Here is an 18853-nt window from a genome sequence, read left to right as displayed (position 1 = left end):
TCACTTGCTTTTTCTTAATATAGAGTCATAGAACACTATAGTACAGAAACAGGCACTTCAGCCTATCTAGTCCATGCTAATAAACTGCTGAGTCCCATTGACCTGCACACAGACCAGAGCCCTCCATATCCCTCCCATCCATGTACCTATCCAAACTTTCCTTAATGTTGCGATTGAACCCGCATCTAACACTTCTCCTGACAGCTCGTTCCATACTCCCACCAGCTCGAGTGACAACCCATTTATGGGAACCCATGTTAACTAGAGGTCATAGGTTAAGAGGGAAAGGTGAAATATTTATGGGAACCCATGTTCCCATAAATATTTCACCTTTCCCTCTTAACCTATGACCTCTAGTTCTAGTCTCACCCAACCTCAGTGGAAGAAATCTGTTTGTTAGTTACCCTATCTATATACTCTGCTGCTTGTATTTACCTTATCTACACCCCAACTGAAGGCACACACTCAGCGATTCAGGAACAGCTTCTTCCCCTCTGCCATCCAATTCCTAAATGGACATTGAATGTTTGGACACTCAACTCACTCTTTTTTTTAAAATATACAGTTTTTCTGTTTTTGCACTTTTTCTGTAATCTATTCAATATACATAGTTGATTTACTTCTTTATTTTATTTTATTTATTATTTTTTTCCTCTGCTAGATTATGTATTGCATTGTACTGTTGCTTCTAAGTTAACAAATTTCACATCACATGCTGGTGATAATAAACCTGATTCTGATTTGTAGCAGGGATAGTATGAAGATTTACATCAAGGCTGAGTACTGCATACTGCTCCAATTTCTGGCCAAGAACTCCAAATCTATGGAAGACCCCTCAGTTTTTCCTCATTTCGCTATTGCTTACAAAGTACATCACCAACTCTGTTGTCAACTAACTATTCTTCTTCTAATCTTTATTGCACTGAGGACCAGAAATAGCTTGCACCTAGACTTGCTCCTCACTGAGGTGTTGCTATAGTGAAAGTAAGTCTTCCCACAGGCCATGACACTAATGAATACCCTGCCAGTACCAAGGTCCCATCACTAGTATAGCAAGCTGTATACTGCACTTTTTACCAGTGCCGCATACTTCACATGTATTTTGAATTATATTTTACTAACTTAATTGTGATAATACTTTGTTTATGTGCTATGTACATCATATGTATTGTGGGTGCACCATGGTCCGGAGGAATGTTGTTTCTTATGGTCGAATATGTGTAGAGTCAGATGACAATAAACACAAAGTCAATGTTGTCCCAGGCACCTGACCACAAGTAGCTAATTCACGCACTACAGATTTGTTAGTACATACGTATAGAAAATAAAACAGAAGCCCTTACCAATGCCAGGAGAAACCACACGCTCATAGTGATAAGGGTTCACGCAGACACTGTCACATTTCAGGTCAAATGCATACTGACAATATTTTACATGTTTGAGTTCATTTTTGTGAAGATCAGGCCATCTCCAGAGCCTGGCGTAAATCACATGTGGAAAACCTTTCCGTCCAGCAACCTGGGGAAGACAGGATTTTTTTTATATATAGATATATATTTATACATACACACAAAAGTCATCATAAACTATACAATAATTAATTGTGCAGAAGTAACCTGGGAATAGTGCAATAGCTAATACTGTGAATATGAATTTGAAACTTCAATTAAATAAAAAGAACAGATCAGGCTATGTAGAAAATCAATCATGGGAACAGTCAAATTACTGAACTCAAAACAGACAACAAATGTTCTTTATCATTATTTGCTACTTAAAATACATGATTTACCATATTAGATTTCTCTGCATTTCAATGTTAGCTAAATTTCGTACTATTTTCTAATACAATGGGTTCCAGTTGACTGGGTCTTCGGTTAATCAGGACAGCCACTCAAATCTTAAAGAACAAAACCTAATCAAGAAAATAGCCAGGATTCCCTCATTTATTTGGAATACTGTGCTGCTTAATTCGGATAGGAGACTGTTGCTGAGCAGTTTTTAACTAGCGTCAGTCACGTGCATTTGTGTGGCCGTTAGACTCTACACCATGCTTAGAGTGATCAGTTTTTAAATAGCACACATGAAATGCTGGAGGAACTCAGCAGGCCAGGTAGCATCTATGGAAAAAAGCACAGTCAACGTTTCAGGCTGAAACCCTTCAGTAGGACTGGAGAAAAAAGCTAAAAGTGGGGAAGACATGTTTGGTGGTGGGATCCAGTTGGACTTTCTGCTTTCCGCAGGGATTGCTCCCTACGTGACTCCCTTGTCCATTCGTCCTTCCCCACTGATCTCCCTCCTGGCACTTACCCTTGCAACCGGAACAAGTGCTACACTTACCTCTTCACCTCCTACCTCACTACGATTTAGGGTCCCAAACAGTCCTTCCAGGTGAGGCGACACTTCACCTGTGAGAGTGTTGGGGTCATATACTGAGTTCAGTGCTCTTGGTATGGCCTCCTGTTTACCAGTGAGACTTGACATAGATTGGGAGACGGCTTCGCTGAGCATCTACGCTCCGTCTCCCAGAACAAGCAGGATCCCCCCAGTGGCCACCCATTTTAATTCCACCTCCCACTGCCATTCCAACATGTTCATCCATGGTTGGAAGACCAACACCTTATATTCTGTTTGGGTAGCCTCCAATCTGATGGCATGAACTTTGATTTCTCAAACTTCCAGTAATGCCTCCCCCCCACCATTTCCTATCCCCTTTTCCTTCTCTCATTTTATTTCCTTGCCTGCCCATTGCCTCCCTCTGGTGCTCCTTCCCCTCCCCTTTTCTTTCGCCCATGGCCTTCTGTCTCTTTCACCAATCAACTTCCTAGCTCCTTGCTTCATCCTTTCCCCTCCAAGCTTCATGTATCGCCTGGTGTTTCTCTCTCCCCTCGTCCCACCTTTCAAATCTACTCCTCAGCTTTTCCCCCACCAGTCCTGCCGAAGGGTTTCAGCCTGAAACATTAACTGTGCATTTTTCTTTCATAGATGCTACCTGGCCTGCTGAGTTCCTCCAGCATTTTGCGTCTGCTGCTCGGATTTCCAGCATCTGCAGACTTTCTCTTGTTAGTGTTATTAAATAGCATCAGTTGCATGCATTTGTGTTCAAATAGCAGTAATTTTTGTCACTGACAGTTGGCAAGAAATAAACAGTAGGACAATTTGGAATTGCTTTGATCACTGCAGTTTCAAGCATTCAGGCCTGCACACTCCAGAACCAAGAAAAAAGCAACCATGGACTAATAGCTGGCAAGAAACATTTGCGCCGTAACAGTTCTAAGCAATGACACCTCCAAAAAGAGTGTCAATCACCTATCTTCAACATTCAGTGGCATTAAGTAATGGAATTCCCAACATCAACATCCTGCAGGAGACACACTGGAGTTGTGGATATACAAGTCTTTATTCATAACAACAAACAAACATTCGCTTGGAGATGCTCTTGGTAGAGGCTCACAAACCCAAAAGTACATCATATTTTTATACCCTAAAGATCAAAGGTGAACAGCAGACGATTCAGTACAATCTCAATGGTTAATGATGTCATTTACTTCAATATTTTGGGACACTCAGACTGAAAAGCCACAGAAATACCATGACTACAAAGCAAGTCAGAGATTGGGTTCCCTGTGAGTGACTCACTTCTTCACACTTCAACACCCTCCCACAAATGTACCCTCTAAGCTCCCAGGTGTGTGACCATGTAGTAACTGAAATGCTCCCATGCACAGTGTCTTGTTGATGATATTTTATATAAAGTGAATACAATATTGAAATTATGCTAATACAGATATAATTTTGAAATCTATGTTAATGTAATCATGAAATACCCAGTAATTATGTGTTAATGGATATAATCTAATAATTTTCTAAATTATAAATCTAAATAAATAAATAAATAAATGCAGGCATCCAATAGTCTTGCGAGACCATGGATCTGCGCCTGGAAAGTCTTCACTCTCCAGGGCGCAGGCCTGGGCAAGGTTGTATGGAAGTCCAGCAGTTGCCCATGCTGCAAGTCTCCCCTCTCCATGACACCAATGTTGTCCAAGGGAAGGGCATTAGGACCCATACAGCTTGGCACCAGTGTCGTCGCAGAGCAATGTGTGATTAAATGCCTTGCTCAAGGACACAACACATGTTGCCTCGGCTGGGGCTCGAACTCACGACCTTCAGGTCGCTAGTCCAATGCCTTAACCACTTGGCCACGTGCCCACATAATTATAAATCTACCACAACCTTTACTTTGAAACACTTCAGGGCTTCAGCATATTTTAGTCAGTATAATACTGCGTCCGGTGCTCCCGATGTGGCCTTTTATATATCGGCGAGACCCGACGCAGACTGGGAGACTGCTTTGCTGAACATCTCGCTCTGTCCACCAGAGAAAGCAGGATCTCCCAGTGGCCACACATTTTAATTCCACATCCCATTCCCATTCTGACATGTCCATCCACGGCCTCCTCTACTGTAAAGATGAAGCCACACTCAGGTTGGAGGAACAACACCTTATATTCCGTCTGGGTAGCCTCCAACCTGATGGCATGAACATCGACTTCTCTAACTTCTGCTAAGGCCCCACCTCCCCCTCGTACCCTATCTGCTACTCATTTTTATGCACACGTTCTTTCTCTCACTCTCCTTTTTCTCCCTCTGTCCCTCTGAATATACCTCCTGCCCATCCTCTGGGTCCCCCCCCCCTTGTCTTTCTTCCCGGACCTCCTGTCCCATGATCCTCTCGTATCCCCTTTTGCCTATCACCTGTCCAGCTCTTGGCTCTATCCCTTCCCCCTCCTGTCTTCTCCTACCATTTTGGATCTCCCCCTCCCCCTCCAACTTTCAAATCCCTTACTCACTCTTCCTTCAGTTAGTCCTGACGAAGGATCTCGGCCTGAAACGTCGACTGCACCGCTTCCTACAGATGCTGCCTGGCCTGCTGCGTTTACCAGCAACTTTGATGTGTGTTGGTTGTATCAAGTTACAATACTGTTATAAATTGTAACAATAAACACAGAATGGAAGTCAGTAGCCCAGTGTTAATAAAGTGCCAGCCCGCTGAACACCAATATTGTCTAGTCTTTACTTCTGCTATTGTGCCTATCAGTTGTTCTGACTGCATGCCATCATTTACTTGTGTTGTGAGCTGTGATTTCTGTTTGATATGCATATTCCAAAAATACATTTAAAGTGCCACGCAGTTTTCAGGCCGTGTAAAAATTTTCCACTCAGAGCAATAGCTGGTCTGTGTAGCTGTAAATAAGTATTACAGGGATTGTTGCCTCCCATGCTATACAAGGCACAGTTCATGGGATATTCTCCACTTCTGGACGAGTGCAGCTCCAACATCACTAAAGAAGCCTGATATCATGCATGAAAGAAAGGAAGGAACTCTTATTAGCAAACAAAAACATACAGGGCAAAGTAATTAAAGATTACCACACCACACCACCCCCCCTGGACCTGGGGTCTCTAAGACCATAAGACATAGGAGCAGAAATTGACCATTCAGCCCATCGAGCCTCTCCCCCATTCTATCATGGCTGATCCCAGATCCCACTCAAACCCATATACCTGCCTTCTCACCATAATCCTTTGATTCCCTGACCAATCAGGTAGCGATCAACTTCTGCCTTAAATATACCCACTGACTTGGTCTCTACCACTGTGGCAGAGCATTCCACAGATTCACTACTCTCCGGCTAAAAAAATTCCTCCTTACCTCTGTTCTAAAGGGTCGTTCCTCAATTCTGAGGCTTTGCCCTCTAGTTATAGATATCCCCACCATAGGAAACATCCTCTCCACATCCACCCTATCTAGTCCTTATCGTGTGCAATTAGCACGATACTATTACAGCTTGGGGCGTCAGAGCTCATTGACCTCTGTTTGATGTTTGTATGTCCTTCGGTTAGAAGGGTAATTGGTCATTGTAAATTGACCTGTGATTAGGCTAGGTTTAAATTGAAGGTAACACACATCAAAGTTGCTGGTGAACGCAGCAGGCCAGGCAGCATCTATAGGAAGAGGTACAGTCGACGTTTCGGGCCGAGATCCTTTGTCAGGACAGTTGGAGGAAGCTGGGCAGCGCATCTTGGAGGGCCTGTGTCACACTGTATCTCCAAATAAAATAAAACACTTATTCATTTAAAGTGGTTACACAACAGTTGTTCTAGTGAACCCATTGTTTTTCAAGTGAGCACAAGAACCAAGGACCCCGGAGCACTAGAAGTGAGCTGTGGGGAGCATGGACCCCAGCTAGTTGGAAAAATAAAGATCAGCTTTATTTGGTACATGTATATCCAAACATCAGCACACATAATGGAATGTGCCTTTTGCGTCAACAATCAACATAGATATGCTGGGGACAGCCTGCAGATATCTGCACACATTCTAGCACCAGCACAGCATGCCCACAATGCTCGGCAGAACAACACAGAACATAACAAAACAGCAACAGCAAAACAAATCCTGTTCTTCCCTCCCACTCACTCAACCACCAATGCACACAGTCCTCTAACCCAGGACAGACTGTCCATGGCCCCAGTTCCAGCGGACTCATGGATTTCCAAACACTGGACTCAGGACTTTGGGCCCTGACCACTAGACTTCAATCAACCTTCGGGACGAATGGAACTGTACTAGTGGGAGTTGGCATGGGCACAATGAACACAATGACCTCTTGCATTGTATGTAGCAAGTTCAAGTGGAAACCAGAATAGGCCACTGAATCGCTAATGCTGATCTCTTACCTTGGTTACCAACAACGATGAGGCACAAGAGCTTGAGACCTGGTGCCACGCAAATAACCTCTTCCTTAATGTCAACAAGGCAAAGGAGATGGTTATCAAATTCACATGCCTCTTTACACCAGTGCCAGCAGTTTCAAACTCTAGGGAGTGCACATTACACACAACTTCTCATGGCCCTGGACACATCCTACACAATCAGGAAAGCTCACCAATGCCTCTACCCTCTGAGGAGGCTGAAGCGAGATGGTCTATGCATACATCATTCTACAAATGCATAGCAGAGAGTATCTGAACATGCTGCATCACTGCAGGGTATGGAAACTACACTGCGGCAGAGAGGAAGGCTCTACAATGAGTAGTCAAACTGCCCAGTGCATCACCAGCACTAGCCAACCTGTCATTAAGAACATATATACAGAAAGGTGCTGGCAAAAAGGTCAGCAATATCATGTAGGATCCTACCCACCCTATTCATGGACTGTTTGTCCCACTCCATCAGGGAGGAGGCTACAAGGCATTTACACCAGGACCATCAGACTCAAAAAGATTACTTTCCACGAACAGTAAGGCTGATCAACATATCCAACTACCAACCAACCCCTCCACACCCCCAACTATCACTACTTTATCATTTCCTGTCACCTGATGTACAGACGCGTGCCTAGCATCACTTTATGGACACACAATCAATCTATATACATAAGTTCTTGTGTATTTATATTCATTGAGCTTTTTATTATTATTGTGTTAATAATCTTATTTGTTTTTTTTTGTGTGTGCTGCATCGGATCCGGAATAGCATTTATTTAGTTCTCTCTTACACTTGTGTACTGGAAATGACATTAGGCAATCTTGAATTGAGAATATTCTCAATGAATATATATATCTTAAGCAGATCAGGCAAGAAAGATCTTTTAGGAAAGGTCTTAGAAAAGCATAGCTTCCATTTGCACAGTAAAGAAAAGGAGCCACTGTGGCTTACTGTGACGCTTTGAGAATGTAAGGAAGGATTCAAGGCACACGTACCAACTAAGGAACAACTGCTTCACCAACTTCAAAGTATCATCAGTGGTAAACCTATTGTGAACGGTGGTTGATCTTGCAAATATGGAATTTGAAAGTTATCAATATCTGTAACTGCTGACCAGTTCTGTACAAAAATGTAATTTCTTCAGAATGGTATGGTGGACAGGGGTCATGCTGTTCTCCTTGTGCGCAAGTAAATAATGAGTGAGAGTTTTTAAGAGTCAGGTTAATTGGCAAACATATCACTACAGAGCTGAGTAACTGACATGGATTTACTCACAAGTTCACAAAAGGCCCTCATAAGAAACCTAACTAAAGTTAACACTCAGAAATAGCAGATCCCTCTTTAGGAAACTGGTTATGTGGCAGGAGATGGTGGGAACAATAGGCTCAATTTTACTCCTGTCCTGAAAAGAGTTATTTATAAACTATTAAAACAATAGGATTAAAACCCTTACAATCAAGAGAGTCATATATTATTATAGTATTCACGCCGGGACCACCAGACTGAAAAGCAATTACTTCTCCCAAGCAATCAGGCTGTACAACACTTCCACCCAGTAACGCACCCCTCCACACCCCCAACCACCACTAGACACACGTTATCTAGCACCATTTTATGTACATACAGTCTAGCCCTGAAAAGGGTCTCAGCCCGAAATGGCGACTGTTTATTCATTTCTATAAATGCTGCCTGAACCACTGAGTTCCTCCAATGTTTTCTGTGTGTCGCTTTGGTTTTCCAGCATCTGCACAATTTCTTGTGTTTATGAATATAATAGTTCCTTGTACATTTTAACAGGATTACTTTTATATTTATATTTGCTGTGGTTTATTTGTTTCGTATTGGGTTTTTATGCAGATTGTATTTTTTTAAAGCTGCACTGGATCCAGAACAACAATCATTTTGTTCTCTTTTACACTCGTGCTGAAGAATGACAATAAATTATCTTGAATCTCTCAGCCAAATGTGTACTTGTACTCCCAGGTCCTTCTGTTCCACATCTATGAATCCTGCCTTCGTTCAACAGTCCAAAATACATCACCTCACGCTTATCAAAGTTGAAATCCCTGTGGTACCCTCCTGCCAATCTAGTTAAAATTCTCTCCAGTTGCAAAAGCATATTTCCCCTCTAGGATACAAGACCATAAGATACAGGAGCAGAATTAGACCATGCAGCCCATTGAATCTGCTCCACCATTCCATCATGGCTGATCCCAGATCCCACTCAAACCCATACACCTGCTTTCTCGCCATTTCCTTTGATGCCCTGGCCAACTTCTGTCTTAAATATTCTCACAGACTTGGCCTCCACCATAGTCAGTGGCAGAGCATTCACAGGTTTACTACTTTCTGACTCAAAAAAAATTCCCTTACCTCTGTTCTAAAGGGTCACCCCTTAATTTAGCGGCTGTGCCCTCAAGTTCTGGACACCCCACCGTATCTAGTCCTATCTAGTCCTTTCAACATTTGGTAGGTATCAATGAGATCCCCACAGTAGTACCAGCCCAAAGCTGCCAAACACTCCTCATATGTTAACCCCTTCATTCCCAGAATCATCATCATGAACCTCCACTGGACTCTCTCCAATGACAACACATGCTTTATGGGATATGGGGCCCAAAATATGTTGACAATACTTCAAGAGCGTTCTGACTAGTGTTCTATAAAGGCTCAGAATTATCCCCTTGAAATAAATGCCAACATTGCACTTGCCTTCTTTACCACATACTCAACCTGGAAGTTAACCTTCTGGGAGTCTTGCACAACTTCTAAGTCCCTCAGCACCTCTGATGTTTGAACCTTCACCCGAGTTAGATAACAGTCCACACTATTGTTCCTTTTACCAAAATGCATTTTCATACATTTCCCAACACTCTATTCCATCTGCTACTTTTTTGCCCATTCTCCCAAATTTGTCTAAGTCCTGCTGTAATCACATTGTTTCCTCAGTACCAACTACCCCTCCACCCACCTTCGTATCATCAGCAAACTTCGCCAATAATCATTATCAAAATCATTAACAATGTGAAAAGCAGTGGTCCCAAGACTAACCCCTGAGGAACACCAATAGTCAGTGGCAGCCAACCAGAAAGGGCCCCTTTTATTCCCACTTGTTGCCTCCTGCCTGTCAGTCATTCCGCTATCCATGCCAGTATCTTTCCTATAACACCATAGGATTTTATCTTGTTAAGCAGCCTCATATGTGGCACCTTATCAAACACCTTCTGAAAATCCAAGTAAGTGACATCCAATGCCTCCCTTTGTCCATCCTGCTTGTTACTTCCTCGAAGAATTCTAACAAATTAGTCAGGCAAGATTTCCCTCTACAGAAAACATGATGACTTGAATCTCAACATGGGGAAGACCAGAGAGCTGACTGGGGACTTCAGGAAGGCGCAGGCTGACCACCCCTCACTGCAGACAAGTGACTCCTCTGTGGAGAGAGACAGGAGCACTGAGTTTCTGAGTATGCAGATGATCTCAGCTGCTCCCTCAATACCAGCTCTTTGGTCACAACAGCATCTCCACTCTCCACTTCCTGAGGAAGTTAAGGCCAGTGAAGCCCTAAACACCCCCCCCCCGCCCACTTACCAACCTAACCAATTTTTAAGGAACACCATCGAGTGTGTCTCCACAAGCTGTCTGGTACGGGAACAGTGTGGCATCTGACTGCAAGTCTCTACAAAGGATTGCAAGAACTGCGAGAGGATCACTGGGTTCTCCCTTCTTCCTATTAGAGATACTTACCAGGAGTGCTGCATACGCAGGGCCCTAACCAGTATCAATGATCCCTCCTATCCATCCAACAATCTCTTTGACCCCTGCTTCTCCCCCCTCCCCCCACACCCATTTGGAGGGGACCCATTGGGACCAGAGATAGCTTCTTCCCCTAGACAACTGGACTCCCTGTTACCACCCAGGTCTCATCACATATGATGTGCTAGCAGTGTTATACTGTTTACTTTCAAACTGGTGTCATACAGCCTACAGAGGAGAAGTCAACACCCTGACACAGTGGTGCCAAGAAAACAACCTCTCTCTCAAAGTCGAAAAAAACAAAAGGAGTTGATTGTGGATTAGAGGAGGAACAGAGACAGGCTAGCCTCTATTGACATCAATTGGGACTGTAGTTGAGAGAGTGAGTAGATTCAAGTTTCTGGGTGTACACATCACAGAGGATCTCACCTGGACTATACATACCGACTGTGTGGTGAAAAAAGCACAACAGCGCCTCTTTCACTTCAGATAGCTGAAGTCTGACATGCATCCCCAGATCCTCAGGACTTTCTACAGGAGCACCATCGAAAGCATCCAGATTGGCTGTGTCATCGCCTAGTATGGGAAATGTACTAGCCTCAATCACAGAGCACTGCAGAAAGTGGTGTGGATAGCCCAGTGTACCTATTCAGGAAATTTGCAGCAGCAGGTGCACAAAAAGGGCCCGAAGGATCATCAGGGACTCCAGTCACCCCAACCACAAACTATTTCAACTCCTTCCATCTGGCAAATGGTCTCACAGCATTAAGGCCAGGACCAACAGGCCGGGCTTCTTTCACTAGTCCATCAGATGTATCAATACACATTGATCTGACTGTACATACATGTATACAAAACAATTATGTATACAGTCTTAGTGTTTAGGCAATATCCTCCCTCATTTCCCTTTCTTATTGCTTGTACATAATGACAGAAATACAACAAATATTTTTACTCCATCACATTGTAAGAAATAATATTCTAATTCTAAATCTACATGCACTTTATTATTTCTTAATTTATGGTGATAATATCACTTTATACATTATGTGTGTGAGTTATATTCAGTACAAAGCAATGCACTTTGGTCCAAAGGAAAGTTGTTTCATTAGATGGTATACAATTGAACAGATGAAAGGCAATAAACTATACTTGAACTTGAGTAATGTATTTATAGTGACAACTGTGGAGAAGCTGGAGAGATCTGGGTTTTCAGATTATGAAAATCCTGCAGGTATTAACAAGGAAGAGTCAAAAGTTTTAACAGAACATCTGTTTCTTCTTGTGGAAAGAAATGTATTGTTCAGTTATGCAGACCTCTAATCATCTGAAGTACTATATTCACTTTTGGGCAGTATACCCACAAAAATACATGACCTTGAATGGGTATAACAATCGCAGAACTCAACAGGACATGTTGCATAAGCTTTGGCTTGAATTCTCAAGTACAGAAGATTGAGACGTTAATCTAACAGTGTTTAAAATGAGGAAAACATTTGCTAGCATAGACACAAAAAAGTCCATTTCCTCTGGTAACATAACCGAAATATTAAGGACAAGAAGGATATTTAAGAGATGAAGCTATGTAGGTTAAGCTACGTAAAGCCAAGATTCAAAACCAAGCGCAAGTCACCAAATATCCAGGAGAACTGAAATATCAAATAGTCAGGTCTTACATCAACATTTTTGATTAAAAAAGTGTGCTCCCATGCATTGGCAATTACTGATTTCAGCACCTTGAAATAACGCAAATCTCATACAAGTTGTTAATGTGGGGAACACCATATCTCAAAGAGTGGATCAATGCATAAATAATTAAAAAACACAGGCTAATGAAGACGGAGTAATACTTCTTTTTGTAATCTTTAGGCATTGTTTGAGCCAAGATGTTCAGTACAGTTAAGAATTGTTATTAATGTCACTGCTTTTTCTTTTCTCCTTAGTCACAAACTTAATCATTATGTGCTGTGTCGTTTGAAATGTGCAATCATGGTCTTATCCATGAGCACGATTGTTCTTGACAAATTTTTCTAAAGTAGTTTACCACTCCCTTCTTCTGGGCAGTGTCATTACATGAAGGGTAACCCTAGCCATTATCAATATTCTTCAGAGACTGTCACATAACCAGGACTTGTAATATACACCAGCAGCTCATACAACTATCCACCGCCTGCTCCCATGGCTTCATGTGACACTGATTAGGGGGCTAAGCAGGTGCTACATCTTGCTACACCTGCATGCTAGCGGAGGGAAGGAATGCCTTACACCTCCTTTAGGAACGGACGTATCTCTACCCCACAAGTTTATTTATTCCCATTTGAACATCTTTAAATTGCATTATTTTCCCCTACTCTTTGCAAAGGAGTAAATTTTTCAGTAACAGGCATTGCTGTAATAACTTTAACATGAACCAAACAAGATTATTTGAGAAGCAGCCCACATCAAGATTAAGACTAAAGAACATAAGATATAGGAGCAGAGTTAGGCCATTTGGACCACTGAATCCAATTTTCCTCTCAGCCCCAACAGAAACATAGAAAACCTACGGCACAATACAGGCCCACAAAGCTGTGCCAAACATGTCCTTACCTTAGAACTACTTAGGCTTAGAGGGCTACGGTCCATGTATCCATCCAGGAGTCTCTTAAAAGACCCCATTGTTTCCCCCTCCACCACCGTCGCCGGCAGCCCATTCCACGTACTCACCACTCTCTGCATAAAAAACTTACCCCTGACATCTCCTCTGTACCTACTTCCAAGCACCTTAAAACTATGCCCTCTCGTGCTTGCCATTTCAGCCCTGAGGAAAAAGCCTCTGACTACCCACACGATCAATGCCTCCCATTATCTTGTACACTTCTATCAAGTTAACTCTCATCCTCCATCACTCCAAGGAGAAAAGGCCGAGTTCACTCAACCTATTCTCATAAGGCATGCTCCCCAATCCAGGCAACACCCTTGTAAATCTGCTCTGCACTCTATGGTTTCCACATCCTTCCTGTAGTGAGGTGACCAGAACTGAGCACAGTACTCCAAGTGGGGTCTGACCAGGGTCCTGTGAAGCTGTGACATTACCTCTCGGCTCCTAAATTCAATTCCATGATTAATAAAGGCCAATATACCGTATGCCTTCTTAACCACAGAGTCAACCTGCACAGCAGCTTTGAGTGTCCTATGGACTCTGACCTCAAGATCCCTCTGATCCTCCACACTGCCAAGTGTCTTACCATTAATACTATATTCTGCCATCATATTTGACCTACCAAAATGAACTACCTCACACTTACCTAGGTTGAACTCCATCTGCCACTTCTCAGCCCAGTTTTGCATCCCATCAATGTCTCGCTGTAACCTCTGACAGCCCTCCACATTATCCACAACATCTCTAACCTTTGTGTTATCAGCTATCTTACTAACCCATCCCTCCACTTCCTCATCCAGGTCATTTTTTAAAATCAGAAGAGTAAGGGTCCTAGAACAGATCCCCGAGGCACGCCACCGATCACTGACCTCCATGCAGAATATGACCCATCTACAACCACTCTTTGTCTTCTGTGGGCAAGCCAGTTCTGGATCCACAAAGCAATTTTCCCTTGGATCCCATAACTGCTTACTTTCTCAATAAGCCTTGCATGAGGTACCTTATCAAATGCCTTGCTGAAATCCATAAACAGTACATCTACTGCTCTTCCTTCATCAATGTGTTTAGTCACATCCTCAAAAAATTCAATCAGGCTTGTAAGGCACGACCTGCCTTTGACAAAGCCATGCTGACTATTCTTAATCATATTATGCCTCTCCAAATGTTCATAAATCCTGCCTCTCAGGATCTTCTCCACCAACTTACCACCCACTGAAGTAAGGCTCACTGATCTGTAGTTTCCTGGGGTATCCCTACTCCCTTTCTTGAATAACAGAACAACATCCGCAACCCTCCAATCCTCAAGAACCTCTCCCATCCTCATTGATGATGCAAAGCTCATCGCCAGAGGCTCAGCAATCTCCTCCCTCGCTTTCACAGTAGCCTAGGGTACATCCCGTCCGGTCCCGATGACTTATCCAACTTGATGCTTTCTAAAACCTCCAGCACATCCTCTTCCTTAATATCTACATGCTCAAGCTTTTCAGTCTGCTGTAAGTCAGCATGACAATCACCAAGATCTATCTTTTCGAATGACCTACTCCTGCACCTATTTTCTATGTTTCCCTCTCCACCTTCCGCAGGGATCGGTCCCTCCGCGACTCCCTGGTCCACACGTCCCTCCCCATGGATCTCCCACCTGGCAATTATCTCTGTAAGTGCAAGTGCTACACCTGTCCCTACACCTCCTCTCTTGCCACCATTCAGGGCCCCAAACAGTCCTTCCAAGTGAGGCAACACTTCACTTCTGAGTCTGTTGGGGTCATCTATTGCATCCAGTGCTCCTGCTGCAGCCTCCTCTACATCGGTGAAACCCGATGCAGATTGGGGGACTGCTTCGTCGAGCACCTCCGCTCTGTCCGCCACAACAGATAGGATCTCCCAGTAGCCACCCATTTCAACTCTGCTTCCCACTCCCATTCAGATATGTCCATACATGGCCTCCTCTACTGCCATGATGAGGCTAAACTCAGGTCGGAGGAGCAACACCTCATATACTGTCTAGGTAGTCTCCAGCCCCTTGGTATGAACATAGAATGCTCCAACTTCCGATAATTCCCTCCCCCTCCCTCCCCCTATCCCTAACGTCATTCTGCCCCCTCCCCCAGCTGCCTATCACCTCCCTCATAGTTCTGCCTCCTCTACTACCCATTTTGTTTTCCCCTATTCCTTCTTCACCTTTCCTGCCTATCACCTCCCTGCTTCCCCTCCCCCACCCCTTTATCTTTCCCCTTACTGGTTTTTCACCTGGCACCTACCAGCCTTCTCCTTCCCACCCTCCCCCCACCTTCTTTATAGGGCCTCTGCCCCTCCCCTTCCCTCTTCAGTCATGACGAGGGGTTCCGGCCCGAAACGTCGACCGATCTTTTCCACGGATGCTGCCCGACCTGCTGAGTTCCTCCAGCGTGTTGTGAGTGTTGCTTTGACCCCAGCATCTGCAGATTATTTTGTGTTTACCATATTCCATCTGCCATTTCTTTGTCCATTTTCCTAATTGAAGCCCTTCTGTCGCTCCCTACTTCCTCAAAACTACCTGCCCCTCCACCTATCTTTATATCATCTACAAACTTTGCAACAAAGCCATCAATTTCATCATCCAAATCATTGACATATAACGGAAAAGATATGGTCCCAACACAAATGTGGAACACCACTAGTCACCGGCGGCCAACCAGAAAAGGCTCCCTTTATTCTCACTCTTTGCCTCCAACCAATGCTTTATTCATTCTAGAATCTTTCCTGTAATGCCATGAGCTCGTAGCTTGTTAAGCAGCCTTACATGGCACCCTGTCAAAGGCCTTCTGAAAATCCAAGTACACGATATCAACCGATTCTCCTTTGTCTATCCTGCTTGTTATTTCTTCAAAGAATTCCAACAGATTTGTCAAGTAAGATTTTCCCTTGAGGAATCCATGCTGACTACAGCCTATTTTATTGTGTGCCTCCAAGTACCCTAACACCTCCAACATGAGTGTGGCCTCATTGCTATTCAATGCCTCCTCGACTGTCGTGATGAGGTCACACTCAGGTTGGAGGAGCAACACCTTATATTCCATCTGGGTAGCCTCCAACTTGCTGGTATGAACATCTATTTCTCGAACTTCCGGTAATGCTCCCCCCCACCACCACCATTTCTTATCTCCTTTACCCTCTCTCATCTTATTTCCTTGCCTGCCCATTAGTTCCTTCTGACGCTCCTCCACTTTTCTTTCTTCCATGGCCTTCTGTCCTCTCCTATTGCACTCCCCCCTTCTCCAGCCCAGTATCTCTTTCACCAATCAACTTCCCAGCTCTTTACTTCATCTCTCCCCCTCTTGGTTTCACCTATCACCTTGAGTTTCTCTCTCCCCTCCCCCATCTTTTAAATCTAGTTCTCATCTTTTTTCTCCAGTCCTGTCGAAGGGTCTCAGCCCAAAATGTCAACTGTGCTTTTTTTTCCCCATAGATGCTGCCTGGCCTGTTAAGTTCCTCCAGTATTGTATATGTGTTTGTACACACTGTATGTTGGCTTTGACTTCTCGTTAGTTGTGGTGGTATCATCTTTCCTTTAAGCATACCTCTTCCTCTTTGGGATGTATATATCCTGAGCCTTCTGAATTGCTTCCAGAAATTCTGGCCACTGCTGCTCTGCTGTCAGTGCTGCCAGTGTTCCTTTCCAATCAATCCTGGCCAATTTCTCTCTCATGCCTCTGTAATTCCCTTTACTCCACTGTAATACTGATACATCTGACTTTAGCTTCTCCTTCTCAAATTTCAGGGTGAATTAGATCATATTATGATCACTTACCCTTAGGGTTCTTTTACCTTAAGCTCTCTAATCAATTCTGGCTGATTGCACAACACGCAATCCAGAGTAGCCGATCTTCTAGCGGACTCAACCACAAGCTGCTCTAAAAAGCCATCTCGTGAGCATTCTAGAAATGTCCCTTCCTGTAATTCAGCACCAACCTGATTTTCCAAGTCTATCTGCATGTTGAAATCCCCCATGACTATTGTAACGCTGCACTTTTGACAAGCATTTTCTATCTCCCATTTTCTATTTAGGCCACATCTTTACCACTGTTTGGAGGTCCGTATACAACTCCCACTGGGGTCTTTTTATCCTTACAGCTCCTTAGCTCTATCCACAATGATTCAATACCTTCTAAGCCTATGTCACCCTTTCTAATGATTTGATTTCATTTTTTTTTTACCAACAGAGCAATGCCACCCCCTCTGCCTTCCTGCCTATCCTTTTGATACAATGTGTATCCTTGGACATTAAGCTCCAGCTATAATCTTTCAACCATAATTCAGTGCCTAAAACATACCTGCCAGTCTGCAACTGTAATGCAAGTTCATCTACCTTATTCCGTATACTGCACGCATTCAGATACAACACCTTCAGTCCTGTATTCACCCTTTTTGATTTTCACACCATGGTCAACCTTTTGATTCTTTACTTTGTCTGAGGTCTAACCAACATTTGCCTCCACAGCTTCTCCACTAACTGTTCTGGCGCTCTGGCTCCCACCCCCCTGCAGCTCTAGCTTAAACCCCACCATGCAGCCTTATAAAATCCTTCCTGCTAACATTAGTTCTCCTCCAGGTCAGGTGCAAACCGTCCCTTTTGTACAGGTCCCACTTTTCCTGGAAGAGAGTCCAATGATCTAAAGTCTTAAGCCTTCCCTTCTACACCGACTCCTTAGCCACGTGTTAAGCTGTATAATCTTCCTACTTCTAGCCTCACTGGTACGTAGCACAGGTAGCAATCCTGAAATCACAACCCTGGAGGTCTTGCCCTTTAACTTAGCACCTAACTCCATGAACTCCCTTTGCAGAACCTCATCGCTCATCCTATCCATGTCATTGGTACCTACATGAACCACAACATCTGGTTGTTCACCCTCCCACTTAAGAATGCTGAGGACTCGATCTGAGATATCCCAGATGGCAACGTATCATCCAGGAATCTCATTCTCGCCCACAGAAGATCCCATCCATTTCCCTAACCAATGAACCTCCTATCACCACGGTGCGCTTCTTCTTCCTCCTTCCCTTCTGAGTCACAGACGCAGACTGTGCCAGAGACCCGACCACTGTGACCTTCCTCTGTTCAGTCATTCCCCTGACAATATGCAAAGTGATACCTGTTGTTCAGGGGGACATTCAGAGGTACTCTGCACTGGCTCCTTCAACCCCTTCCCCTTCCTAACCATCACCCAGTTTCCTGGGTCCTGACACCCTGGGTGTAAAAACCTCTCTATATGTCCTATCTATCACCCCTTCAGCCTTCCGAATGATCCAGAGTTCATCCAGTTCCAACTCCTTAATGCAGTTTATTGGAAGCAGCAGCTAGATGCACTTCTCGTAGTTGGGAGTGGTCAGGGACACTGGAGGTCCCCCGTTTTCCCACATCCCACAAGAAGAGCATGCACTATTCACCTGTCCTCTCTACCTAAATGAGCAGATATAAAGAGAAGGAAAAAAAACTTGAGCTTTTGTTTTCTCTGAGTGAAGCCTCAAAGATGACACAACTATCTGCAACTGAAATATATGTTTAATAGCCAACAAGATCTAAACAGTTAACCAAAATAACGACTTCTACTGATAATTCGCAAAGATGAAAAGAAACCAATATGGATTTTTGTCCCAATAGTTGTTGCAAAAATCACAGCAATGAAGCAGAGGCCCTCCATGGGTTG

The 18853-nt window shown here is 43.7% G+C and overlaps 1 protein-coding gene across 1 annotated transcript in view; it reads right to left on the bottom strand.

Moving 5' to 3' along the window:
• Nucleotides 1-18853, bottom strand: part of smad4b (SMAD family member 4b) — a 112366-nt gene that overhangs the window by 75636 nt on the left and 17877 nt on the right. Inside the window, exon 3 of the mRNA XM_072252196.1 lies at nucleotides 1344-1518. Coding sequence (XP_072108297.1) covers nucleotides 1344-1518 — 175 coding nt within the window. The remainder of the gene's footprint in view (nucleotides 1-1343; nucleotides 1519-18853) is intronic.

This window comes from Mobula birostris, chromosome 3 (genome assembly GCF_030028105.1).
Source record: "Mobula birostris isolate sMobBir1 chromosome 3, sMobBir1.hap1, whole genome shotgun sequence".
NCBI classification, from domain to species: Eukaryota; Metazoa; Chordata; class Chondrichthyes; order Myliobatiformes; family Myliobatidae; genus Mobula; species Mobula birostris.
Note: the sequence above shows the minus strand (reverse complement) of the source record. Positions and strands in the feature narration are given on the sequence as shown.